General features: G+C 38.7%; 1 protein-coding gene across 1 annotated transcript in view; it reads left to right on the top strand.

The window, feature by feature from the left end:
- LTA4H (leukotriene A4 hydrolase) overlaps positions 1-26,691 on the top strand; it is a 32,545-nt gene extending 5,854 nt beyond the window's left edge. Inside the window, exons 2-19 of the mRNA XM_004451530.4 lie at positions 1,646-1,776; positions 3,018-3,138; positions 5,390-5,458; positions 6,403-6,507; positions 7,318-7,370; positions 9,239-9,311; positions 9,565-9,705; positions 10,553-10,576; positions 11,359-11,429; positions 11,906-12,017; positions 12,612-12,756; positions 14,200-14,303; positions 14,741-14,811; positions 17,762-17,816; positions 20,662-20,757; positions 22,900-22,982; positions 23,655-23,759; positions 26,301-26,691. Coding sequence (XP_004451587.1) covers positions 1,646-1,776; positions 3,018-3,138; positions 5,390-5,458; positions 6,403-6,507; positions 7,318-7,370; positions 9,239-9,311; positions 9,565-9,705; positions 10,553-10,576; positions 11,359-11,429; positions 11,906-12,017; positions 12,612-12,756; positions 14,200-14,303; positions 14,741-14,811; positions 17,762-17,816; positions 20,662-20,757; positions 22,900-22,982; positions 23,655-23,759; positions 26,301-26,418 — 1,677 coding nt within the window. The 3' untranslated portion in view covers positions 26,419-26,691. The remainder of the gene's footprint in view (positions 1-1,645; positions 1,777-3,017; positions 3,139-5,389; positions 5,459-6,402; positions 6,508-7,317; positions 7,371-9,238; positions 9,312-9,564; positions 9,706-10,552; positions 10,577-11,358; positions 11,430-11,905; positions 12,018-12,611; positions 12,757-14,199; positions 14,304-14,740; positions 14,812-17,761; positions 17,817-20,661; positions 20,758-22,899; positions 22,983-23,654; positions 23,760-26,300) is intronic.
- The last annotated feature ends 287 nt before the right edge of the window (positions 26,692-26,978 follow it).

Raw genomic sequence — 26,978 nt, 5'->3', positions numbered from 1 at the left:
GCCCAAAACTTGTGGGACCATCCCAGAATTAACTATCAAAATACATGCAAATCTTAGGACCTAAAATTTTTCAGGAGCCTTAGGGTCCTGAGGATAGGAGCTGGACCAACTTTTGACCGATTTAATTCCTATAACTTTACTTTGTATTTTACTCTCCATAAGCAGCTAATTCTACTTTGTAATCATTGGAGTTAACCTGTGTATTAGTCTGCCAAAGGGATTCCGATGCAAAGTACCAGGAGTCTGTTGGCTTTTATAATGGGTATTTATTTGAGGTAAAAGCTTGCTGTCCCAAGGCTGTGGAATGTCCAGCTCAGGTTGTTTTCTCACCAGAGTCAGCTGCCACATGTTGAAGAAGATGGTAGGCGATCTCTGCCTGGTTTCTCCTTACCATCTGGGCTTCCTCTTCCTCTTAAGCCCCGTGGGCCCAGCCTCTTGAGGCTTTGTGCTTAAGTGATCCTGTAGTCCTCTTTCTCCTGGCATAGGGCTTGTTTCTTCCAGGCCTTCTCTATCAGTTTTGGTTGTTCTTCCCAATTTCAGCCGTAAGCTAACAGGCAAAATGGCTCATCTCTTCTGGTGCCTTTTCCTTTCTGTCACATGGCAGGATCAGAAATGCAGAGGGAAGCTGATGTGGCTCAAGCAGTTGGGAATCCACCTACCACATGGGAGGTCCCAGGTTCAGTTCCCAGTGCCTCCTAAAGAAGATAAGCAAGACAGCGAGCTGGCACAACAAAATGATGCAATAAGGTGACACAAGAGATACAACAGGCAGGGAGTGGATGTGGCTTAAGTGATTGGGCACCTCCCTCCCACATGGGAGGTCCTGGGTTCAGTTCTCCGTGACTCGGAAAAAGAAGACGAGCAGACAGTGAATGCAAAGAATGAGAGGAGGGTGGGGTAAATAAATACAATCTTGGGAAATGGATGTGGGTCAACCAATAGGGCTCCTATCTACCATATAGGAGGTCCCAGGGTTTGATGCCTAGGGCCTCCTGGTGAGAGCAAGCTGGCCCACATAGAGTACCAGCCCACGTGGGAATGCTGCCCTATGCAGGAAAGCTGCCCTGCGCAGGAGTGCCGGCCAACGCGGAGAGCTGGTGCAGCAAGATGACTCAACAAGAGACAGGAGAAAAAATAAGATGAGAACAGGAACCTGAGGTGACAAAAGAGTACTCGTCTCTCTCCCACTCTGGAAGGTCCCAGGATCAGTTCCCAGAGACGCCTAATGAGAATACAAGGAGACACAGAAGAACACACAGCGAATGGACACAGAGATCAGACAACAGGGGAAAGGGGGAGGGGAATAAATCTTTAAAAAAACAAAATCTTAAATAAATCTTGAAAAAAAATTATTTCTTGCTATGTCTGTCTGTCCGTCCGTGTGAGTCCATTTATATCAGACCCAGCAAGGGAATCAAAGCCCTAAAGCAGTCTGATCAAGTAATCTAATCAAAGCTCCCGCAGCTGAATTTAATGCAACCAAAGAGTCTCATATCCAGAGGGATATATTAATCTGCAAACGTAATCTTCCTGTTTTGGGGATTTGTAAAATAATCTCAAGCTGCCACAACCTGTAAGTAATATTAATTTTCCCTGGTGTATAAAATTATTTTCTTTTTATTTAAAAATATTAATTTAATTATAGGTTTTGGATACAAAGGACCTTACAATAGAAAAAGTGGTAATCAGTGGACAAGAAGTCAACTATGCTCTTGGAGAAAGACAAACCTACAAAGGATCTCCGTTGGAAATCTCTCTTCCTATTGCTCTGAGCAAGTATGAATGTCATCCTTCTCTTATAGCTGAGCAACAGGGAAAGTATTTTTTAATTACTTTAGAAGATTTTCCCCCTTTTTTACTTTGTAGTAATCTGTACACTCCTACTGATATGTTCACACTGAAGCTTGTAGTGAAAAGTGTACTTAAGATACTAAAGAAATTAAAATATTTAAGAAGAGGACTTTGGGTAGCTTTTACTTGTTTTTTTACTAATGTCTAGTAATGCTATCATTTCAGAACAACCTGGGAAATGCTTACAAGCTGCACAGCCTTCCCCCTTGCTGCAGAAACCAGCCACTTTTACTCATGAGCTAATAACAATGCCACACATAGAGTCATTACTGTGTGCCAGGCTTAGGATAAGTGCTTTAGATGCATTCTTTTATCTAATCCTTCCAGCAGCTCTGTGTGGTATGATCCACATTTTACAGCTGTGATCAGAGAAATAATGTACTTACTCAAGAAAGAGGTGGCAAGAATGGTCAGACTGGGGGTATATCATACCCCCTGGGGATTTTGGGGAGGAGGAAAAAAATGGAAAACCATTGGCCTAGAACAAGGGTAATTTATGTCCCCCCTCCCCTTCAGTGGGCCAATATTTTCGTGCCTTCTCCTTTAGGAAAGGGAGAAGAAACACCCCATCATAACTTGCAAGGTGGATTTTATTAACCTTGTTCTGCAAATGAAGAAACTATGGCAAAGGGAGGCAAATAATTTGCCCAAGTTCGCAGTGCCATAAATGTAGAGTCAGAATTCAAACACAGGCATGGCTGCTGGTCTCCAAGACACCTTCTTTTTCTATATTATCAGTGTTTCAAATTATCTTGAGTGAAGGATCGGTTTTTGTTATTTCCAGTCTCACAGACTGATAATTTTGTGAAATACAATAAAAGTAAGTTATTAGAAAGAGATTAAAAAAGAAAATACATGCACACATATTTATTAATAATTTTTATTAGAGAAATTGTAGGTTTATGGAAATACCATGTATGAAATATATAAAATACAGAGTTCCCATATACCACCCTATTATTAGGAGAGAGGCAGTCTTGCCCACGTTAGGATGCAGCATTCCCAGAGCTTGTTCTATCTATAACAAGTGCTTCAACAGCCTTGAAACTTTATACACTATTATTTACATGATTCAGTGTATGTTATGAAGTCAAATCTTAGGTGCCTTTTTATGGTCCACAAAGATGGAATTGTACTCTACTAATACATTTATTTATTTCAAACAGAAATCAAGAGGTGGTGATAGAAATTTCTTTTGAGACATCTCCAAAATCTTCTGCTCTTCAGTGGCTCACTCCTGAGCAAACTTCTGGGAAGGAACACCCATTTCTCTTTAGTCAGTGCCAGGTAAAAAGGATTCTGGAATGACTGATTTTACAGAAAACTTCTAGCCCATGCAGTTTGAAGAAGCAAAATGAGCAGCAGTCTTATGGATATGTGGGTCTTACCTAATGTAACATTTCCATTTGTTTTATATTATAAAAGCAAAACATTTTTTTCATTTTGGCATTAGCACATAATAAACTTCTCTCAAAGGAGAACATGTCCACCATCTAGGCATGTACTATGTCTTAATCATATTTATATCCCCAACAGCTAGCATAGTACCTAGCACAATAAATGGTCATAAAAAGAAAGGTAAAAATAAATTTAAAAACTAAGGATAAAGAACCATATTGAGTTAATTTGTCTTCTGAAAGAAAAAAAGACAATTTTGTTGGTAATCAGATAATTGAAAATGAGAGGAATTACTTCATCAAACATTTATTATACTAAGCATTATGCTAGATACTTTGAGCATTTAATCCTCCTGATATTCCTGCGTGATAGATATGTTAGGCTCAAATTTGAATGTAAGCCAAAAAAAAGGAAGCAATTTTAGCACATTCATTAATCATGTTTACTTTTATTGCCAATCAAAATATCTCAGTCTAAGAAACTTAATTCATTAATCTGGAAGAGATGTAATATTCTGGACAAGAATGCACAAATTGTGTGCTCTTTATCGCTTAAGCTCTGATTTTCAGCCTTTCTTACACACAAAGTGCAAAACTTATGAATCACATGTGAATTTTAAGTATATTATTCCATTTCTTATTAGTAGCAATGTTTCAAATGTGGTTAAATTAATTGAATTATTACAGTTGATAAGAAACATAGATGCGATTTTGTTTGAATGACTTTGCTTTTGGTTGTTCTCTGTGCATATTTGCCTGGGTTTGGTCTCATAGAATAATGCTGTATTAGTCTGCCAAAGGGCTGCCGATACAAAGTACCAGAAATCTGTTGGCTTTTATAAAGGCTATTTATTTGGGGTAAAAGCTTACAGTTAAAAGGCTGTAAAAAGTCCAGCTCAAGGTTGTTTTCTCACCAAGTCAGTTGCCACATGTTGAAGCAAGATGGCCGTGGATCTCTGGCTGGTCTCTGCCTTCCCCTCTGGGCTTCCTCTTCCTCTTGAGGCTCCGTGGGCCCAGCTTCTTCCTGATTTCAGCTGCAGGCTGGCACAGGGCTTCTTACAGCAGTCTGTTCTTCCTAATCTCAGCTATAAGCTGTCAGGCCAAATAGCACATCTTTCCCCGGGGCTTTTCAGCTGTTTGAGCCTTCCTTCTGTCACATGGCTGGATCAAAAATGACTGAGCGCTCTCTTCCCTGTGTCTGGCTATCTGTGTGAGTATCCAGTTATATCAGACCCAGCAAGGGGAGCGGGACTCAGCCCGAGTCACACCCACTGAGTAGTCAAATCAAAAAAGCTGTAACTCAGTCCTAACAAGACACCTCGGCTGATTTTAATGCAGTCAAAGGGTCTCTCACCCATAAGAACAGATTAGTTTACAAACATAATCTTTCCCTTTTTGGGATTTAAAAAATATTCTCAAACTGCCACGACCTCTAACTAATGTTAATTTTCCCTGGTTTATAAAATTATTTTCATCTAAAAATGTTAATTTTAATTATAGATTATTATATGAATGAATATGTCCAGATGGGATTGAGAGAGACTGTTCTTTTTCTTTCCTTTTCTTCCTTGATTTTAGTTTGCTGCAGGACTGAAAACATCAAGGCGATAGCCACGTTTCCAAAGCTGTGTTCCTCAGGACAGTGATGTCCTATTAGATGCTAATCATGAATCAGAGAAAAATGAGTTTTATGTTAAAATAAGTGCAAGAAATAAAACAGGTGTCTTTACTTAAGGTCTTTTCAGAGCCTTCAGAAGGCTGATGGTCCTAGTGACTCTCCAACTAGTGATATAGTACACCATGATTCTCAAATTTATTTGACTAAAGAACCCTTTTTTCTCAGGGTTCCTAAGTGCTTCTCCTTGGACACTGTTCCTTGGAGCACAGAGTAGGAAATGCTGCTTAACAGTTTGCTTCATGCTGCAACTGAAATGTGAGGCTTGAACCATACATTAAAGTGGAAAATCAGATTTTTTATCCACAAGTCATCTTTGCTGCTTTAAAGATCCCAAGAAATGTGAAATGTAATCTGTATTTTTCTAAAGAACATCTCTAAGAATAAAGCTGCAATTTTAATGATTTGTTAATGACTTGATTTTTAAGAAAGGGGAATAGCTATTTCTTTTTTTTTTCCTTCCCAGGCCATCCACTGCAGAGCAATTCTTCCATGCCAGGACACTCCTTCTGTGAAGTTAACCTACAGTGCAGAGGTGAACCACAGTTGTCTTATCTCTAAAACATTTTGTGGCCCAAATGAAGGGAGGAGGCTATACCAAGTTATTTCCTGAATGCCTTTTAATTCTAGGATCAGTGCTTGTTGTGACACTGGTCCTAGAGCCCCTAATTCTGTGCCCACCTGAGTAATGGCTTTGAGTCCTGAGCTGTGCAAGAAGAACATGAAACTCTGGCACTTACTGCCATGTGTGCTTGCCAGATCATTCCTACTCAGAGATTAGTACTTTATGTTGACATTTATTAGAAATACAACTATCAGAATCATGGAGCTGCAATTGGAATGCACCCTTAAGTGACCCTATGGTTTGCCCGATAAAGATCTTTTCCATACAGGTTTCCAGAGAAAGTTATTTCACGGTTTTCAGTTGTCACGGTCATTATGCTTTAAAAGTTCTCCTATTTGTAACTCCCAAGTATATATTTCAAATTTAAAATTGTTCAGAACTGTTCTCCCTGACCTTCAGTGAGTGTAGCATCCTCTGGGGAGAGCTGTAGAGAGGAACAGGGGTGGTGGAACCATTGTCAGGCATGGTGCGAGTCTTTGCATTTTTCCCTTGCATCAAATCTCTGAAGTCTTACCCTCAGTCCGTGGGGAAGCTCAAGTCCACAGAGGTTGTTTTCCCAAGGTCATGCAGTTAGTAAGTGGCAGAGCCAGGTTTTAACCCAGTGTCTTCCAAAACTGGTCTTCATATGGATGGATAAATGGATGAACAGACATTCCACATTCATTTATAACGAAGCCAGTTTTACATATTGCTAATTTATTTACAAAACTGCTGTATAGGTACCCACTGAGTTCACAGTCTGCATTATAGAGGTAGTCGTGAAGGGAGAAAATCAATTATTTTACGTATGTATTTTTAAATGGTTTAAAATATATAACCTATTTCAACTGGGAATGGCTTTCCTTCTCGATTAGGTGTCTGTCCCTAAAGAATTGGTGGCGCTTATGAGTGCTGTTCGCAATGGAGAAGCCCCTGACCCGGCAGACCCAAGCAGGAAAATCTATCGATTCAGCCAAAAGGTAAGATCACAGGGTCTAGATTTTTGTTTTAGTTGGTGCCAAACTACAAATGTACCCACCTGAAGAGCAAAATTGCTTTTGAAATATGTCAGAGTAAAAAAGCCACCTTTGTTGTTTTCTTCATTCCATTTTCTTCTATACTTTTCAACGATTGTGCTCTGCTTACCGAGAGGAGATAGCTGGATAGGCTTAGCAGGGAGCCAGCACTAATCTGTTTCCTCTTTCAGTTTTGCCTGCCCCAGGACCATAGCACAGGCTTGTGGTTGTGTAGCATGTTTACAAATGGAAGTACTAACTTAGAGCAAAAGAAGTTAAAAATTCCCAGCTGGTAATTTAACTCATATTTTGACCTCTAATTAATAAAATATTTGTTGTAATCAACCTTCTTGATAGAACACTAAATGAGCCACAGCAGACAATTTTGCTCCCACCCCAGCCTCTTAAAATCCAGGAAGCTTCCATAGCTTCAGAATTCACTTATTGCTGGATTATTTTGTATGTCACTAGAATACACCAGAGGTGGTTTAAAACATAAGAAAAAACACAATTTTTGAAAAATGCTTAAAATGTACCCTGTAGTACTGTGTGCAGTTAAGATTTCCATATGCTGGAATTTTTCCCTTCTCGTGGAATTTAGGGAAATAGATGGTTTGGAATGTTTTACATAATTTAACAATTTTAAACTGTTTGGCCCCTTAGAAAAATGAACTATTTGAGAGGAGCAATAGGAAAGTTGGATGTCTGTACTAATGTTTGGGAACTTAAAAGGGAATTTACTTAATAGCATGCGGTGTGTATTTGTCCTTTTAGGTTCCAATACCCTGCTACTTGATTGCTTTAGTTGTTGGCGCTTTAGAAAGCAGGTGAGTTTTTTAACACATTTTGAGGTTTATGAAAAGATCAAAGCATAGGCATCTGAACCTCTGGCAGGATGAATTGGTAGATCATTTATGTATTCCTCAAGATGTGAAACTGACAGGTGGAGAAAAATCCAGTCTCATGAAATGTAAGTAAGAACTTAAAGATTTAAAAAATCTTTACCAGAAACCCTTTAGATTTTCTAAATATTATAGTATGAGTGTGTTCATACCTTTAGTTAGAAATCTGGGTTCTAATGTAAGCATGAACAAGTCATGCTCTGTAACCTATTTTTTCTCATCTTTGAAATTATAAGACTGCCTTTTCTACCTCACAGAGTGGTTACATAAAACAAATGGAACTTAAACCAAACACATATTAAAGCACCTCGAAGCCTATAATTATTACCAAAAATGTAATATATATTTTTTGAAATTTACTAATTGCTAGAGTGTCCGTCCTTCTTTATTTTAAGAATATAGTCACCTCATTCTTTAAGTTGCCAGAAATATGGAGATAGAGATGTCAAGCTACATTCTTGGGCAATTGACAGCCTCTTTGAGTTTTCATTTTCTTCACCAGAAAAACAGAAAGAATAATACATACTTCAAAGGATTTTTGTGAGGATTAACACTCCTAACATATAAAGCACCTAGCTTCATTCTGGCCTATAACAGGCACTTAGTGATAATCACAGTAATGATCAGCAACAGCTGACAGTCATGAGCTCATTGAATCCTCACTACACCTCTGTGGAGTACATACCTTTGTTTTCCTAGTTTACCAGCAAAGAAACTGAGGTTTAGTGAGTTTTACTAAATTGATCAGAATCATGCAGCTTGGAAGCAGCAGTGTCAGGACCCCAACCTAGGCAGTCTGACATCAGAGCCCACACCCTGCAGACCTGCACTGTCCGGTACAGCAGCCACTAACCATGCACAGTGACTGAGCACTTGAAATGTGGGTAGTCCAAATTGGATTTCCATGAATGAAAACTATGTCATTAATACATTTTTTTATGGATTACATGTCAAAATGATACTATTTTGTAATATCAGGTTAAAATATAGTTCATCTGTTTCTTATTGCTTTTTTAAAAATATGGATACCAGACGATTTAAAATGTTAAAATATTAGCTCAGCATTTGTGCCTCTCATTAAATCTGCATTGGACAGTGTGGGTTACCTTAGCTATTCACAGTGTGGTCTGCAGACCAGTAGCTTTAGGAGTTGGTTAGACATGCAAATTCTTGGGGCCCTAACCCAGACCTACTAAATCAAAATTTGTATTTTGGCAATCCCAAGACATATGTATGCACATTAAAGTTTAAGAAGCCCTGCTTTAGAAGCCACTGCTCTTGGGGGCAGGATACCAAGCAAAGTCTTAATGTTTGGGGTTGATTTTGCATAAATTTTTTAAAAATGTTTAGATAAAAAGATATTTTTGAGTTTTGTAGCACTGTATAAATGATATATAGATCTACTTGTCTCTTCTTTTTTGAGAGTGTTCAACCTTTAAGTGCATGAAAGGTTTATATCTGGAATAATTTTACTGAGCTGTGACTCGGTTTCTATAGTAGTGAGATTGGGGAAGGAAACTAGATCTCCAAACTCTTACAAAAGCCAGTAAAAGCTAATCTTCGGGACCAGTTTAGGTCTATTTCTCAGTTAAGAGCTGTTTATCTGTTGCTGCATATAAAACAGCAGATTGTATACCAGAGAAGCCATTTAGCCTCATCACTTTCCCCACAAGCACAGGGTAAACCATACCCTCCTTCTGCAAGGGTGTGTGTGCAGTACTTTAAATCCTTCTGAAAACCAGCTGAATAGATTGCCTTGAATTTCTCTTTTATGAAGTCTTTTAATTTTGCAGGCAAATTGGCCCAAGAACATTGGTGTGGTCTGAGAAAGAGCAGGTGGAAAAGTCTGCTTATGAATTTTCTGAGGTTAGTTATTTTTAATAATTATGGTAGAGAGTAGGTTTAAGATTTTGAGTATGAAATCGAATCATTTTAAGTAATGTGACAAAAGAACCAAATATATCTTATTTTATGTGAATGTGCCATTGCTACATTTTTCTTATCGTTTTCATTTGAAATAAGCATCAACTTGTAACCGTTGTAGAAAGCAACATACACTCTTAATAAATTTATTGTGGTAATAACTAAGGTGTACAATATTTACACATTGACTTTTCAGACTGAGTCTATGCTTAGAATTGCAGAAGATCTGGGAGGACCGTATGTGTGGGGGCAGTACGACCTGTTGGTCCTGCCGCCGTCCTTCCCTTACGGTGGCATGGAGAACCCTTGCCTCACTTTTGTAACGCCCACCCTACTGGTAAGTGTAAATATTTCTTCATTTGAAATTAAGGCCTTCTCAAAAATAAACCCAGATATTAAGAGCCTCAGACTCCTAATAATATAAAACAAATCTTTCATCTTGTTCACATAACCCTTGTTTTCAATTTCTTTTCATTTATTTTAATTATTATATGTCATTTTTCAAAAGGAAAGAAAAGACCATTTTGGAAAGAGAATGGTCAACGTGTTTGGGGATATTGGGGGCTGGTAGGGGCAGCGTCCTGGGTAATAATGACCCATTGATGAATTATGATTCCAGACAAAGAAACTACACCATTTACACTGGGCATTTAGGTACTAGTGAAAAAACAGACGCAAAAAAAATGCAAAATGAAAACCTCCGTGTGTCACCTACAGGAAAGGATTGGACCACATATTGCTCTGGTTTGTGTGCCTTTGTAAGCAACTTTAAGTCCTTCCTAAAACCAACTGAGTAATACATTAGCAACTAAATAAATAAAACACAGGAGACATAGGACATGATTAATTTTTCTTAAATATATTGTGAATAATGAGAGAATGAAGTAGAAGGGTAAATAAGAACAGATATACAAGATGGAAGGAGGACATATGTTTCTGGAAGAGGCAAGTATACTGGCCCTCCTGGCATTGGAAAAATTCCCTAGAATTTTGTTCTATTTTTTATTCCTGTATGTTTTGTTTTATTTTCTTAGTACTTTCTCTTTTGAACTCTTGGAGTTCCATAGTAGAAATATAGTGGCTCCCTGAGGCCAAAATACCAGATATTGAGGTAGGCTGTCTTTTAGATATAGTATATAATTTTATTATTGAAATGTTAAGGTAATTTTCTTTTTGTGTTTTAGGCAGGTGATAAGTCACTCTCCAATGTAAGTTAAAGTTTCTTATTCTGGTCTTCCTCTCAAGCAGTATTAAGTCAACTGATTTTAGAATATCCATTATATTTTTATGTTGAAGCTATGATTATAAAAGATAACGGGGTTATTTTTTAATGGAATGATATATCCATTTAATATTATCTAAATTTTTTTGTTTCTAATTATTTTAACTATGCCATACTACTTTTTTCTTTGGCTAAATTATAATTTTTTTTTTTTTTTAAATTTCTACCCCCTGCCTCCATTGTCTGCTCTCTCTGTTTATTTTCTGTGTGTTCTTCTGTGTCTGCTTGTATTCTCATTAGGCGGCTCTGGGAACCGATCCTGGGACCTTCTGGAGTGGGAGAGAGGCAATCATTCACTTGCACCACCTCAGCTCCCTGGCCTGTTGTGTCTTTTATTGTCTCTCCTCTGTGTCTCTTTTTGTCGCATCATCTTGATGCATCAGCTCTCCACGTGGGCCAGCACCCCTGTGCAAGGCAACACTCCTATGCAGGGCAGCACTCCACGTGGCCCAGCTTGCCTTCATGAGAAGGCCCTGGGTATCGAACCCTGGACCTCCTAGATGGTAGATGGGAACCCAATTGCTTGAGCCACACCCACTTCCCTAAATTATAAATTTTTTGCTGAACTGACAATTCCCTAAATATCTCTGCTAATGTTTAAAAAAAAAATGGAAAAGCACAGATTTGAAAGAATTAGGGTACTTAAATAGTGGATTATTTTAGAATAAGGAATATTTTACCACTAATCACTTCTATTATCTCCTTTAGGTTATTGCACATGAAATATCCCATAGTTGGACAGGAAATCTAGTGACCAACAAAACTTGGGACCACTTTTGGTAAGATTTTTAAGAATTTCATATTAGTTCTTATTATTGATTGATTTCTTTCCCGCCCACTCTCTCTCCTAATTGTTTTGTGTTTGTGAGTATATCTTGTTTTTTCTTTTATTGCTTTAGTAGATGGGCATTTTTTTTTTTTAATTCTAGACCCACAGTGGTATATATTGTAGGTATTCAGTTTATGCTTCTTACTTATTTCCCCATACAGTCACATTTTACTCCAGGGCCACACAAAACCAGAGCTATGGCTTCGTTTAAATCCTGCTGTCTTCTGCTGGGCCGGGCTCCCTGTTGTTCTGGCGGGCTGCAGGGAAGCCACATGGGCAGTCTGCTTAGACTGTGGTGCTTGGGCTTTAACAATTTCTTTGATCTGTAGCAAAGCCAAAAAGAAAATGCCTTGTTGACTTAAATGCCTTTTCCTCTCAACTGTGTCAGTGTTCTGATTTCTCCCTCTCCCTGCCCCGCCCCCCCAGGTTAAATGAAGGACATACTGTGTACTTGGAACGCCACATTTGTGGACGATTATTTGGGGAAAAGTTCAGACATTTCCATGCTCTGGGAGGATGGGGAGAGCTACAGAATTCGGTAAATGAGTCATTTTTAAAAGGATTCGTATAAAATTGCCTTGCTGTTCAAATATTTAGTTTATAAAGCATCTATCTGAAGTATCAAGAAAGTTGTGTTTACAGATGTGGAAACTGAAGCAGATGCCGGTGTAAGTATAATACCATACTGATAAACAACATCCATAAATCCTTCTGAAGGCAGTGTTGTTCATGAGCTGGTCTGAATTTGGAGCTATGGGCTCTTTTTATGTCTTTACTGTTAAATCATTGGTTACTCTGTCTGGATTTTATTTGATGTACATTTGTCATTTCTAACTGCTCTTGCCTAAAAGCTGAATTTGTTCACCAGGCACTGTAAACAATTTCTTTGTCTTTTACAAGAACAAAGCCCGTTCTTGGGCAGGAGACATCAGGGAGCACTACAGGTCACCATTCCATTAACAGACCTCCAGGAATTTATGCCAACATGTCCTACTATTTCTAGTTTCTATGTTTGGTCAAATTCTAGACCCCCTGAAAGTTCTGCCACTAAGTGAATACTTCTCTGTCAGCTTGCTTGCATGGTGATTCCTGTCTTCATATACGAACATCCGTCTAATTTTGTGTTTTTCAGATAAAGAATTTTGGGGATACACATCCTTTCACCAAACTTGTGGTTGACCTGACAGGCGTAGACCCTGATGTGGCATATTCTTCAGTCCCCTACGAGAAGGGCTTTGCTTTGCTCTTTTACCTGGAACAGCTTCTTGGAGGACCAGGCAAGTAGTTGGCATATTTTGATTTCTTTTTCTTTCTGAGGGTAATCTGAAGTGTGAGGGAGAGTTTTAAACTCATTTTATACCTCCCATGCATTCTGTATTTGGCTGCTGAAAAAAATCTATTTCTTTTTCTGTCACTTCTCTGCTTAAAACCTTGAATAATACCTGAGTTCTAAAATGTGCTGGTTGGGGCGGCGGACTTGGCCCAGTGGTTAGGGCGTCCGTCTACCACATGGGAGGTCCACGGTTCAAACCCCGGGCCTCCTTGACCCGTGTGGAGCTGGCCCATGAGCAATACTGATGCACGCAAGGAGTGCCGCGCCATGCAGGGGTGTCCCCCGCATAGGGGAACCCCACACGCAAGGAGTGCACCTGGTAAGGAGAGCCGCCCAGTGCAAAAGAAAGTGCAGCCTGCCTAAGAATGGCGCCGCCCACACAAAGAAATGACACAACAAGATGATGCAGCAAAAAGAAACACAGATTCCCATGCCACTGACAACAACAGAAGTGGACAAAAAAGACACAGCAAACAGACACAGAGAACAGACAACCGGGATGGGAGGAAGGGGAGAGAAATAAATGAATAGATTAAAAAAAAAAAAAAAAAGAGCAAATGTCAAAATTAGTAAAGCTCAATTAAGTAGCACATTAGATGCAATTTAAAAATAAAATAAAATGTGCTGGTTGACTTAAAAAACAAACAGTATTTGAAAATCATGCTCATTGAAAAAAATTTGTACAGTACAGAAGGGGTAAGAGTAACTAGAGAGTCCCTCAACCCCCTTCCACTGCCCACAGGTAAACACAGCAGTTTGGTGTGTATGACCCCAGATCTTTTTGTGTTAAGTCAACAAACAAATAAATATAATAGTATTTTAATTTTAAAAAAGGATCATACTGCGTATGTGTTCTGCATTTTATTTTGCTCAATAATATTTCAACATACATCCTTCCGTGTAAGTACTTACCTATCTCAAATTTTTAGTGCAATCATAGTATCTCATTGTGTATGTGTACTGAATTATGTAATCTTCCCCTATTAATGGGTGTTTAGATGTTCTTTGATTTGTGAACGTGCTCCAATCTTATTTTCCTCCTTTCTAATTATGCTAGGGTCAGTACTTTTAGAACTTGTTTTGTGCATTCCTTTTCTGAGTTCCATTCTGTGTCATCACGTTTAATTAGGATTTCTTTCCTCCCTTCCTCCAAATTACATATATTCTTCAAGGCCCAAATTAAGTCCTACCTCCTTTCCTTCTTTTGAACATTCTGTGACTCTTTAGCCCTCCATTGGTTTTTGGTTTCCCTAGTCTTTGACTGTTCTCTCTTCTCCATGGTTAATAGCCCAATGCCAAGTGCAAGAAAAGAAAAGAAAAAAAAAGCTAAAGAATTACCTTTCCATTAATTTCTTTCCTTTTTTTTTTTTTTTTTTCATACTCTTAGAGGTTTTCCTGGGATTTTTAAAGGCTTATGTTGGGAAATTTTCCTACAAGAGCATAACCACTGATGACTGGAAAGATTTCCTGTATTCCCACTTTAAAGAGAAGGTTGGATTTTAAAAGCTTTCTTATATTTCATGTGAAAAGCATCTTTATTTTTTGGCTATTTGTTAGACTGATTTGAATTACTTAATAGTAATATTGGGCTAAAGTTTAAGACTTGATCTTTCGTTGTTTTTTCCTGTTTAAAATGTAATCTCAACAACATGAGCTAATGTGTAGAATTTTCCTATTTCAGAGAGATCTGCAGTACTATGTTTCAGAATTTCATTTTTTATATATACATAATTTTCTTGTTTTTAATGATTTAACAGAACACTGCTGATGAATCTGAAGTTATTTTAGGAAAGAGGCTTAGACTTTTTCTTGACATGGCAAGGCAGGCAGAATGATAGATTTGAGGACTTAAAAACTTGTTTACATTCTTTTTCTCAACAGAAAAGATGGTTTTATAACAAACTGGCTCTTCTTCTTATTGGACGCAGGTTGATATTCTCAATCAAGTTGACTGGAATGCCTGGCTCTATTCTCCTGGCCTGCCCCCAGTAAAGCCCAAGTAAGTACTTACTTGCTAATGCATTCCTTCTTAGTCACCTAATTCCCAGACCTCCTCAAAATATTTGAAGGGATTTTTAGGTCTTTCTTCGGCTGTTACTAGTTAGTGACTAGAGTTCTTAGGTGTTAACCCTGAGGCCAAAAGAATAATTGCCATATTATTATAAATATAAACAGGGAAGCGGACTTGGCCCAGTGGTTAGTGCATCTGTCTACCACATGGGAGGTCCGCAGTCCAAACCCCAGGCCTCCTTGACCTATGTGGAGCTGGCCCATGCACAGTGTTGATGCGCGCAGGGAGCGCCTGTGCCATGCAGGGGTGTCCCCGCGTAGGGGAGCCCCAGTGCAGGGAGTGCGCCCCGTGGGGAGAGCCGCCCAGCACGGAGGAAAGTTCAGCCTGCCCAGGAATGGCGCTGCACACACGGAGAGCTGACACAGCAAGATGACGCAAGAAAAAGAAACACAGATTCCCTTGCCGCTGACAGCCACAGATGCGGACAAAGAAGACGCAGCAAATAGACACAGAGAACAGACAACTGGGGTGGAGGGGGAAGGGGTGAGAAATAAATAAATCTTTAAAAATATATGTAAACTAGTTCAGTTCAAGGCAAATAATCATTGAGTGCCTTCTTTATGCACAAGAATGGTGTGAGATATAGAGAAGAGTAAGATACTGTCCCTTCCTTCAAAGCTTTTGTAATAAGAAAAATAATAATAAAAGCTAACACTTTCTAAGTATTATGTTAATCATTGCAACAGTATTATGAGTGAGTATCTCTACTTCCATAGAAGGAAACGGGGCTTAGCTAGAATTTGAGGTTAGGAGTCTTCTAAGATTCTAATTTCAGTGATCTGACTAGGGCAAAAGACAGTTGCAGAAAGTCAAAGTTGTATCCCCTTTTGGAACTGAGGGAACTCTGAGTGAAAAGTGAGTTCTTAAAAACTGTTTCTTTGATATTGCCATGACTTGAGGATCCTTTTAGCCTTGGTTCACTCTAGATTGCTCCTGAGCAATATCAAATTGCTGGAGGAACTCTGGAAAAATGTATATGCCCAGGTTTCCTCTAAAGAGAGAGTGTCTTGGAAAATCCCAAACCACAGAAAATACTTGGATCCTTTGCCACACAAATATTGGCCTCCAGGTCCCTCTGATTTTTATAGTGCTCTTATCTTTTGTACCTATTTAAATATCCCTTGAGTTCATCCACTTCTGTCTACACCATCACCACTCTAGTTTATGCTAGCTCATGGCTTTTCCTTGGCAGGCTGCCCTGGCCTTCTACCTTTGTGCACTTATCCTTTTGTTCTGGCCTCCCTCCAGGCCATCCTCCACTTAAAGCTAGAATAAGACACCAGACACACAAAGGCATCGTGTCATCACCATGCTTAAAAACCTTCCCTGCCATTCCATTGGTCTTCGGCTACAACCTTTCGCTGGGGACTGCAAGGCCCATGGCAAATAAGCTCTCTTCACTTCAGTCTGACTGGCAGTTTCAGGGAGTTTTTTTGCTCTCCATACTTCCTCTGAAGGTGCTGTTCCTTCCACCTTGAAAATTCTTTACTTAGTTAATCCCATCTCACCTCAGGAAGCCCTTCTTGACCTCTCTGACCCGGTCAAACCTGCCGCCATTATAGGGCTGCTTGGTGCTGTGTAGCGTCACCTTTTTATAGCCTTTGCCACAGTGGAAATTTTACATTTATTTGCGTGATTATTAAAATCTTTCTCCTTTGCTACACTATAAGCACCATGGCTTCACATATGGTTTTGCTCACTACTTTAAGCATGGCTTCACATATGGTTTTGCTCACTACTTTTCCCAGAACTTGCTTAAAGAAGAGTTGCTTCTCCTCCCTAGACTAACCCTTACTTAGCTGCTTTGGAAGTTTCAGGATATCAAGAAACAGAGACCAACTGAAAGTTTTCACGCAGTCCTATTATTATTATTTATGAAATCAATGCTAAATAATGTTCTAGTTGAAGGTGGCAGGAAATTGATTGCCTGAGCAGCCCAAGACTTTTGATCCCACTTGGTTTTGAGGGCAAACACAAAAGGTTTTACCTACAATCCACAGCCTGAATTCATGAAGATCAGCTGGGGCAGCTTCAAATGAGGGAGCTGCCTGAACCCTTCACTTATCTCCCTCTGAGGAAGGTACCGCAGTAACTTCTAGTCAAGCTTTCATTTTGGCACCGAGGGGTAGGTACACCCCACTGTTCTCCAGTAGAAACATTTAATGGCATGTTAGCATGAGTTATGGGCAGAAAGGGAGGGGTTATAAGAATCTTGAACATGCTTCCTGTTCTCTTCCATTGTTGCAAAGTGCATGATTTATTGTAAGTGTAGAACACACAAATCTTGTTATAACTTGCTGTGCTTAATTATCACAGTTTCATAATTTCACTTTCTTTTGAAAAGAAAGGAACGGAATCATCACATGATTTCTGAATTTCCCAAGGGTCCCTGGTGACGCTGTTGTACTCCTAGCATCTAGAACAGTGCCTGCCACATAGCAGATGCTCACAGTCTTATTAGAAGACTAAGTGGTTGGATGGTTGGAATAAGAGGGTATAAAATCCATGAGCAACGACTTTGTATTGTTCTTCACTATTGCCCTAACTGCCTAGAACTGCTCCTGCCATATAGTAAATACGAAATATGCTAATTCTTTCCCAGCTACTTGAGCATGTGACAACCATTTGAGATGTTTTGGCCTTCTCTCAGAAGGGTTGCCCATTAATTTGATATCCATGTACATTTCCTAGTTCTTCGTTATGCCAGTAATATGAAGTCAGGTAGAAGATTTCCTATCTCTATCACTTTAGAGTTCTTTGCCATTATTTAAAAGGAAGTTTGAAATTTAAGTATGTTCTGTAGCTTTCAAATTTCACTTATGCAAAAGCATGTACATTTTTAGAAGACTTAATCTTGGATATTTTTTCATCTTTGCAGTTATGATATGACTCTGACAAATGCCTGTATTGCCTTAAGTCAAAGATGGATTACTGTGAGTAGTAATGTGTAATTTTTAACTCCTTTTTGAATTGTACAATTATGTCTCTATTCATGAAGTTGAAGGGTCAGCAGATGTATTTGGAAAGTCGTTTGTCCAAAGTGATATCATACTAGCCCCTAATGTGTAAAGTTTCATGGGGAAAAGAAAAATAGATGTTGATGGCATTAGTTCTGATTTTTCTTTGAAATTCTTTAAAAAATTATGCAAAAATATTTGCTTCTTACTTTTCTTCTTTTCCTCATAAATCATTTTATAAAATACTATTTCATAGGTAGCAACTCTACCTACCAGATAATTCTGAAGTGATCTTAGGTGACTTCTAATGCCAACTGTTAATATGGGAAGAATTCGGGCACTTTTTTTTTTAGGAGGTACTGGGGATCAAACCCAGAACCTTGTACCTGGGAAGCAGGCACTCAGCCACTGAGCTACAGCTGCTCCCCAAGTAGAGGTGATTTTTTTCATTTGTTTACTTGTTTGTTTGTTTTGTTTTTAGCAGGTACCAGGGATCAAACCCAGGACCTCGTACATGGGAAGCAGGCGCTTACCCACTTGAGCTATAGCCATTCCCCATGGCACTTTTGCTCTGTCAATAGATTTATTTACTGCTTTGAAATTTCCTAAATAGCGGAGCTTCTTTATGTATATACTGAAACATAACCCTTTAGAGAAATCAGACTGAGTATGTATCCTGGATCATTCTTCAGTGGAAAATAACAAAATTTAGGAATAATTGTATTATCCATAGCAAATTTAAGTGTTGCCTTTTGAAACTTGTCTCTAAAAGTTTATGAAATAATGCTTCTTAGCATCCTCTTACATACAAAATTCTATGCCTTGGACTATGAAATGTACAAGGATGGACTTGCCTTTGAAGTGCCTATAGTTTAATAAGAGAAATCAGAAATATATATAAATAATTATAATGCTAAGTAGTAAGTGATGAGCAACATGAGGAAGATACAGGTGAAGTAATAAGAGGCCAGCAGAATTAGCCATTATTTTGAACCAGGGGTGGGTGGGGGAATTGGAATTGGCTGCAATATAAAGGAAGGCTTCTTGTAAGAGAGTTAATTTCAACTAGGTTTGAATATGGTTTGCAATCTGGAGGATATGGTATCTCACTTTGACTTACATTTTTATTTCTCTGATTACTAATATGGTTGAACATCTTTTCACATGTTTACAGGCCATTTAGGTTTCCTTTTCTATGAATTGCCTATTCATAATCTGTGCTCATTTTTCTTTTGGTTTATTTTTTTCTTATTGATTCTTAAGAGTTCTTTATATATTCTAGTGCTAATTTTTTGTCAGGATAGGCTAGGTTTTGCTGTGCTATTTAAATTACCTCAAAATAGGATTTGTTGTCCATGCCATGCCACTTCAATCTTCTTTGGCTCTGCTCCATCTCCTCATTACAGAACCTTGGCTGATGGAGAAGATTCTCTCTGGGACATTGTCTCCTGGCAGAGCAGAAGAAAGCAGAGCATTCTAAACTCTGACTCTTAAAATTTCTGCTCAGAAGTGGCACTTATCACTTCCACTCAGTTTCTTAGCTGTAGCAAGCCTCATTCCATGCCTGACTTCTGAAAGGCAGGATCCAGATTCCTCTTTAGAAAGGTGAATGTGAGTGAACTAGTAAGCAGTGCCTTGCCTTTTTGCTTTCTTAAACGTTATCTTTTGAAGAAAACAGTTACGATCTTAATGTATTTGAGTTACCGTCTTTTCCATTATGATTTATATTCTCTGTGTCTTATGAAATTCTTCCCTGCCTCAAAGCAAACAAACAAAAAATTTCATATTCATTATGCAAAAGTTGCATAGTTTTCCATTTCACCTTTCAGTCTTATCCACTTGAAATGTATGTTTGTGTGTGGTGAGAAGTAGGGTTCCTGTTTCACTTTTTACATGTGGATGACCACTGGAGGTAATCCTGGCACAAATCATTAAATGGTCTTTCTTTTCCCCACAACTCCACTGTCAGCTCTGCTATAAATCAAGCGATCATGCACATGTGCAAGTGATTGTATTTCTGGGCTCTCTATTCTGTTCCATTTTTCCATTTGATATTTGATATCACATAGTTAACTTTTTTCTTCAGGCTGCTTTTAAGATTTTTCTCTGTACCACAGGTTTTCAGGATTTCTTTTGGGTGTGCTTTATTGTGATTTTAAAGTTCTTATTTTGGCAAGTTCTGTTTAGTATTCCTTAATCACAGACTCACATATTTTTGGCAGAGTCCTAATTTAACAAGTATAGACCCACCTTTCTATTTCTTAGATAACTATCAATATTAAGTGGGAAAATGAGTGGGAATGGAGGAAAACATCAATGTGTGGCCTTATCAGTTCGTTAGTATGAATTAAAAAGAATCTAAAGCATATTTAAAAATAATAATAATTAAAAAGAATATGCAATTACTTTACCAAATTTTGATTCTTTACCTCCTCCTCTTTTTAATTGGCCTATAAATAGTTGACATGTTTTTTATAATGTTTCTTTACTTTGGAAATCTATATACCTTGAATGGTACAAAGGGTGACAAAAGTGTCCTTTTGTCTTGCTATTAATGGTCTAACTCTTCTTTTACTATTCATAGTCTAACTCTTCTTAGTAATACAGATTTTAGAAGTCCTATCAGCTTTTTATATTACAGTGATTCATCTCAGGATTATTTAAGAAGCTGAGGACTAAATTTATTTTTTCCAATCTTGCACGTGCAGCCATGCATTTCTATATTTTTGTTAATTTTTATGTATTACTTTTATATCTGATAAGCCAGGAAATGTTACTAAATTGTACAAGAATGGAAATAACCAAGGATCCTTTATTTTAGGCCAAAGAAGATGATTTAAACTCATTCAGCTCAGCAGACCTAAAAGATCTCTCTTCTCATCAGTTGAACGAATTTCTAGCACAGATGCTCCAGAGAGTAAGTACTAACTCAAAATAGCAGAAATTGAAAAGGGCATAAAGCCATAGCATTTACATTGAACTTGACTGGAACAAAATTATAATGTGAAAACTAAAGAAGAAAGATAATTTATAAAATTCATCTATTAATTTAAAAAACATTTGCCGAATGCCTGCTCTGCTTAATATTGTGCTGAAATAAAGATACATAAAAGGAATAGTTCTTGTCATCAGGATTCTTATAATCTAAGTAGGAAAGGAGAGATGCAAAATTTAGTAATAAAATGAGGTATGTTTTAGGTATTGTTTGAGAAAAAGAGTTAATTAGAGAAGATAATCAACTGGCATAATCAAGGAAGGATTTTTGGGAGAATGGGGCTATAATTTGAGTGGAGCATTGTTAGGGTGAGGAAATTCAAGCTGTAAGGAGCAGCACATGAAGGAGTTTGCCCAGTGTTACAGAATTACGTAGTCAAGCAAGGGAAAGAAGTTAGTGGAAGATAACACTAGAGAGTTAATGGGAAAGAATCCTAGTACATTTTAAGATTCCAAACCCAGGTAATTGAAAGACTATGCAGAGCTGCAAGGAAATGCTGCATTTTGAGAGGCAGATGATGACTGCATCTTTAAGTATTAGCTTAAAGGGAACCCTTTAGTATCAGGACCTTGAAAGAGATGGAAAAGAATTGGAAAAGAATTTCCTATGGAATTGATACAAAATGAGGATAAGGATTTTAAGGCAACAGGACCCAGTCAAAGTAAGAGAATCAATTTTTAGTGAAGGAGGGCATCCTAGTTTCACAGATTTTGGCAGTACTCGTGTTAGATCCCACTTCAGTGAGGCTCAGAGACAGACCAAAGTTCAGGCAGAGACGTTTGTTTATCAGGTCACCTGCACGGCGGGGGCCTGAAGAGAGCCTCCAGCCCTCTGACTGAGCTGGGGGATACCTTTTGAACTGGCGGAGTTGGGGGGTTAGAGAGGGGTGCGAAGATATGGGATGGAAAAGGACCGTGCTTGCCGTCCTCAGCATAGGGTGTGACTTTCTGAGAACTGCCTTTCGTGCGGGGACAGAGTGTTCTGTGGCTCCGCGGGGGTGTGAGAAGAGCAGGAGTGGGAAGGGAGTGTTCTGCATTTGGGCACGTGGATTGAGCTCAGGGTCAGGACGTTACAATCTTAAAACTGGGCTGTGGCCTAGGAGCAGGAAAGGAGAAAACACGATGGGGATGACTCAGGAGTGGGCACAGCAGAAATTGGGGAATGAAGGGAGCCTGTGGGGTACCCTCAGCTGGTTGACCTACCAGGGTGTCCTTGGAGTTGAATGATCCATAAGGGGGCTAATATGCTAAAACATGCGGGAAGGGTCAAGCAGTTAATGAGCACACAGATGGTTGGTGCGCATGGGGGAGAGCGTAGTCAGGGAAAGGGGCTGGGGCTGGGGCGCAGAGTTATCCTCTTCTCGTGGCCCCCCCTCTCAGCACCCCTAGGCACCTCTGACTCATCCAAACGGAACTCATCTTCTTTCTTTTCTTCCCTCTCTCAAACTTGTCCTCCCTTTTAGCAAGTGCTAAGATGGGGATAGGAGTTTTCTTAACTCCCTGAAATTGTATAGATAGAAGTTTGTGTCTATGTGGCAAATGTATTTTTTTCCTAACAGAAAGTGTCTCTGTTATTCATCAGATTCTCAAGGTCTGTGGTATAAGAACTGCTATTTTGTAGGATGTAATTTAAAAGGGATTTCAGGGAATATGTACAAAGATAAAGGGGAGAATCAATGAGGGAAAAAAAATATGGAACTGTAATTTAATCTGGAGAATGGAAATAAATTTAAGTCATGTAAGGTAAAAGGAAAAATCCTCTGGAAAGGGTCTGAAAGTTAATACCAAAAAGTTTGAGGACGGTAGTAAACATAGTGTACTCCTTTAATTCTCTTAAGTAACTCATGAATTAAAGTCTCCCTTTGCTCCCAAGTAGAACACCATTATCCAGAATAAGTTGGCACAAAATTTACTTTAGAGTGTATTTGTTTCTTTTATTTTTATATAACTTATTTCCATATATAAAATATATAACCTTTTAATCTGGCTAAGAATTTCTCTCCTCCTTTCTTCCAAGGAATCCTGTTGAAATGATAAGTTATATATTTCTTTATTTTGCTCTTAGGCACCTCTTCCATTGGGACACATAAAGCGAATGCAAGAGGTGTACAACTTCAATGCCATTTACAATTCTGAAATACGATTCAGGTACATCATTTTAACTTGTCTCTGTGGAAGAAAGTAGAAAACGAATTTAAAAGGTGAAGAAAGGGAAAGCAGAGTGTGAGACATATTTCAGTCTTAAGAAATCTTTGTCAAATTTACTGTGTCTATGTAAGTAATTCTGATGGTATTTAAGGAATATTTGTAAAATCTGTAAGGGTAAGGGCATACTCTTAATCTTTTTGTTAGAATTTGTTCTAAACTTCTCTTGCCTTAAAAAAATTAGGATTAATAATTTGGTGGTAAACAGGCTTCCATAATTACCCAAATCAACTCTGACTTGGGAATAGTTCGAAATCTTCAGTTCTGTTTTGTGTTAATCTTTTGTAATTCAAATTTGCGGTGGGGGACTTAAAGTTTAATTCCTCTAGAAATTGCATTTATAAGGTACATAAGCACTGACCTAATCCAAACCTTTTTAAAATTTATGATCTTTTTTAAGAACAAACTCTTTTTCCTTCTCTTCTCCAATTATAAAATTGTAGCTATATATATAAGGAATTGAGATTCTCAGAATAAAGATATAACATAAAGTGATGTAAAATGTAGCTATTGTGGGATTGGTCATCATTACACAAATAATTTCAGATATTTAAGTCATACCCTCCCCTTCCTCCTTACTTCCTACCCTATCCCCCCTAAAAATCTTCCTTTCAGGTGGTTACGGCTCTGCATTCAATCGAAGTGGGAGGAAGCAATTCCATTGGCTCTAAAAATGGCTACTGAACAAGGAAGAATGAAGTTTACACGACCCTTATTCAAGTAAGAGCCAAGTCAAAGTCTGTGCTATGAATGCATAATAAGAGTTGAGGAAAAAGAATCTTAATCAGATTTTTTGTTGATAAGCTACTTTGTAAAATGCAAGCTATATAATAAATATTTTTAAAATTTTAAGAGTTTATAGATATATTTGTGAAACAGGAATTAACACTTCTAAATCTTAAATTTGAGATATTTTTTTAGAAATATATAGAAAGTGAATAAAGAATGATATTAGGGGGAAACGGACTTTGGCCCAGTGGTTGGGGCGTCCGTCTACCATATGGGAGGTCCGCGGTTCAAACCCCGGGCCTCCTTGACCCGTGTGGAGCTGGCCATGCGCAGTGCTGATGCGCGCAGGGAGTGCCGTGCCACGCAGGGGTGTCCCCCGCGTGGGGGAGCCCCATGCGCAAGGAGTGCGCCCGTGGGGAGGGCCGCCCAGCGTGAAAGGAAAGAGCAGCCTGCCCAGGAATGGAGCCGCCCACACTTCCCGTGCTGCTGACGACAACAGAAGCGGACAAAGAAACAAAAAAAAAAGCAGACAAAGAAACAAGACGCAGCAAATAGACACCAAGAACAGACAACCAGGGGAGGGGGGGGGAATTAAATAAATAAATAAATCTTTAAAAAAAAAAAAAAAAAGAATGATATTAGGGACCCAATCTTCTGGAATTCCTAAATGAATTCCAAAGATTACTTAGGAATAGGAATAAGAACAGTCTGCCCAATGGATCTGAAAGTCTGTCTGAAATAGCACTGTCCAACAGAACTTCCTGTGATGGTGGAAATGTTGTGTACCTGCATTGTCCAGGAGGGCTACCGCTAACCACATGTAGCAACCAATCATTGAAATGTGACTAGTATGAAAAAAAAAATTTCTAATTTCGCTTGTTACCTAATTTAAGTTGTCACGGGTGGCTAGTGATTACCATACTGGACAGCACAGAATGGAAAGTACTTTATTTTTAATCTCACACTGTGGATTTGTGGTGTTATTTTCTTTACCTTTAATCCCCCATACCCTCTGGAAATACAGATGGGGTTTGTTGAATTTGTGCCTAATGTGTGGTAATGAACTCTGAATGAACTGTCCATCCTCCCAGTTAAGGCCATCCCTCTTCTGCATTAGGTTTCTTTCCATTTGGCCCGCTTCTTGATACCTTGCTCCAGCAAGCTTGCCCTTCCCTCTTACTCTTGAAGCAGTATTTTTTCTTTCTCCACTGGATTATTCCATTGGGATATCAATCACTCAGTCACTTTACACATGACACATCTTGACCATTTCCCTCCCCAGTTACTGTGTTAATTTTCTCCTTCCTTTTATGACACCACTCCTAAAAAGTATCATTTCTTTTCATTAACTTCGATCCCTCTCCTCCCATTCTGTATTGAATACATTCCAATTAAGTCTTAGTCCCCACTACTCTATCAAAAACTACCTCGTCAAATCCCCAGTGACCTTTCAGTTGCAGAATACAATTTACAATTCTTCATCATCTTCCTACTTGAAACCCTCTTTGAAACACTCCTTTCCTCTGGCTTACTCCTATAAGCCTGGTTTCCTCCTGCCTGGTAGACGCTCCTTCTCAGTCTCCAAGACCCAGGACTCAGTCCTTGAAGCTCTTTCTTTTACTCTTTATACCTACTCCCTTGATTTGATTGCACTTCAGCACTTTAAATGCCATCTGTTTGCTGAGGGCTCCCGAATTGTCTTTCCCAGCTGGAACTCTCCCCTGAACTTCAGACCAAAAGACATCATTGATGCATTCAAAGAGATGAGAGAAAATAAGAAGACGTAGCAGAAAATGGAGCTGAGGTGGCACAAGAGAGTAATTGCCTCACTCCCACTCCGGAAGGTCCCAGGATCAGTTCCCAGAGCTGCCTAATGAGAATACAGGCAGACACAGAAGAATACACCGCAAATGGACACAGAGAGTAGACACCAGGGGAAATGGGGGATGGGGAGGTCACAGGGAGAGAAATAAATAAAATAAATATTTAAAAAATAATAATAAAGTACTTTAAGAAAAAGAAAAGTGGAGGACAGATAAGTAAGATTGACACAAGGTTAGTAACTGTTGAAGCTAGGTGAGAATCCACAGAGGTTCATTATAAATGATATTCTTTCCACCTTTGTGTTTGTTTGAAAATTTCCTTGACAAGTTTTTATTGAATTGGAAGACATATATCTGTATATATATCTAGAATCTGATCATTTCTCACCACCTCTACCCTGATCCAAATCAGCATCATTTCTTGCCTGAATTATTGCAGTAGCTTCCAGCTTGTTTCCCTACCCTTGCCTGCTTCAGTCTGTTCTCCTCACAGCAGTTAAAGTAATCCTGTTAGTCATGCCACTCCTCTATTCAGAATCCTCCCATAGCTCCCATGTCCTCTAGGACCCTGCTGTGGGACGATGGCCATCTGATGTTTGGACCCCTGCTTTAAGGATGGTTAAATAATTTGACTGTTACCCATGCCCACACTCATTAACCTAAGCTGGGGTGTTGACTTACATTCTCCTTTCTTTTCTTTTCTTTACAGGGATCTTGCTGCATTTGACAAATCTCGTGATCAAGCTATCCGTACCTACCAACAGCACAAAGCATGCATGCATCCCGTGACCGCAATGCTGGTGGGGAAAGATTTACAGGTGGATTAGGGGAGGAGTGGGTGTAGCTCAGTGGTTGAGCATCTGCTTCGCATGCACGAGGTCCCAGATTCAATCTCTGGTACCTCCTGAAGAGGAAAAAAAAAAGTGGATTAAGGACCTGCTGACTGCTGATTTTGGAAATTTCTCTTTTTAAAAGTGAATTCATAAAAAAATATGAAACTTTGTCTCACATTGTAATTAAAAATGTCTTTTTAGTTTGGGCTTTTTATTGTATCAGTGGTTTTGCTAAAATAAAGCTGAGCTACATTTTTTTACATGGTACATTCTTCGTAAGATGAATTTTAGCAAAGTATAATTGTTTGTTTCACAGATTTAAATTGTTAGCTTCATGTTCGTTTTTTCCCCAGTATGATCACAAAATGTCAGCACATTACTGACCTGAGGTTTTATTTAAGCTCTTTAATTTGAATGTTCTGCAAACCAAAAATTCAATATGATAAGGGTTTTGCTTTTTAAAAGGACTTTAAACATGAGCACTTGGTTGGATTTGTTTCCCATCCGCCTAGTGGACATAGGATCAGCACCCTCACTGAAATGCATAAACTAAT

Source organism: Dasypus novemcinctus, chromosome 12 (genome assembly GCF_030445035.2).
Source record: "Dasypus novemcinctus isolate mDasNov1 chromosome 12, mDasNov1.1.hap2, whole genome shotgun sequence".
Classification (NCBI taxonomy): Eukaryota; Metazoa; Chordata; class Mammalia; order Cingulata; family Dasypodidae; genus Dasypus; species Dasypus novemcinctus.
The sequence above is the reverse complement of the archived record's forward strand: the minus strand, read 5'-3'. Positions and strand labels throughout refer to the sequence as shown.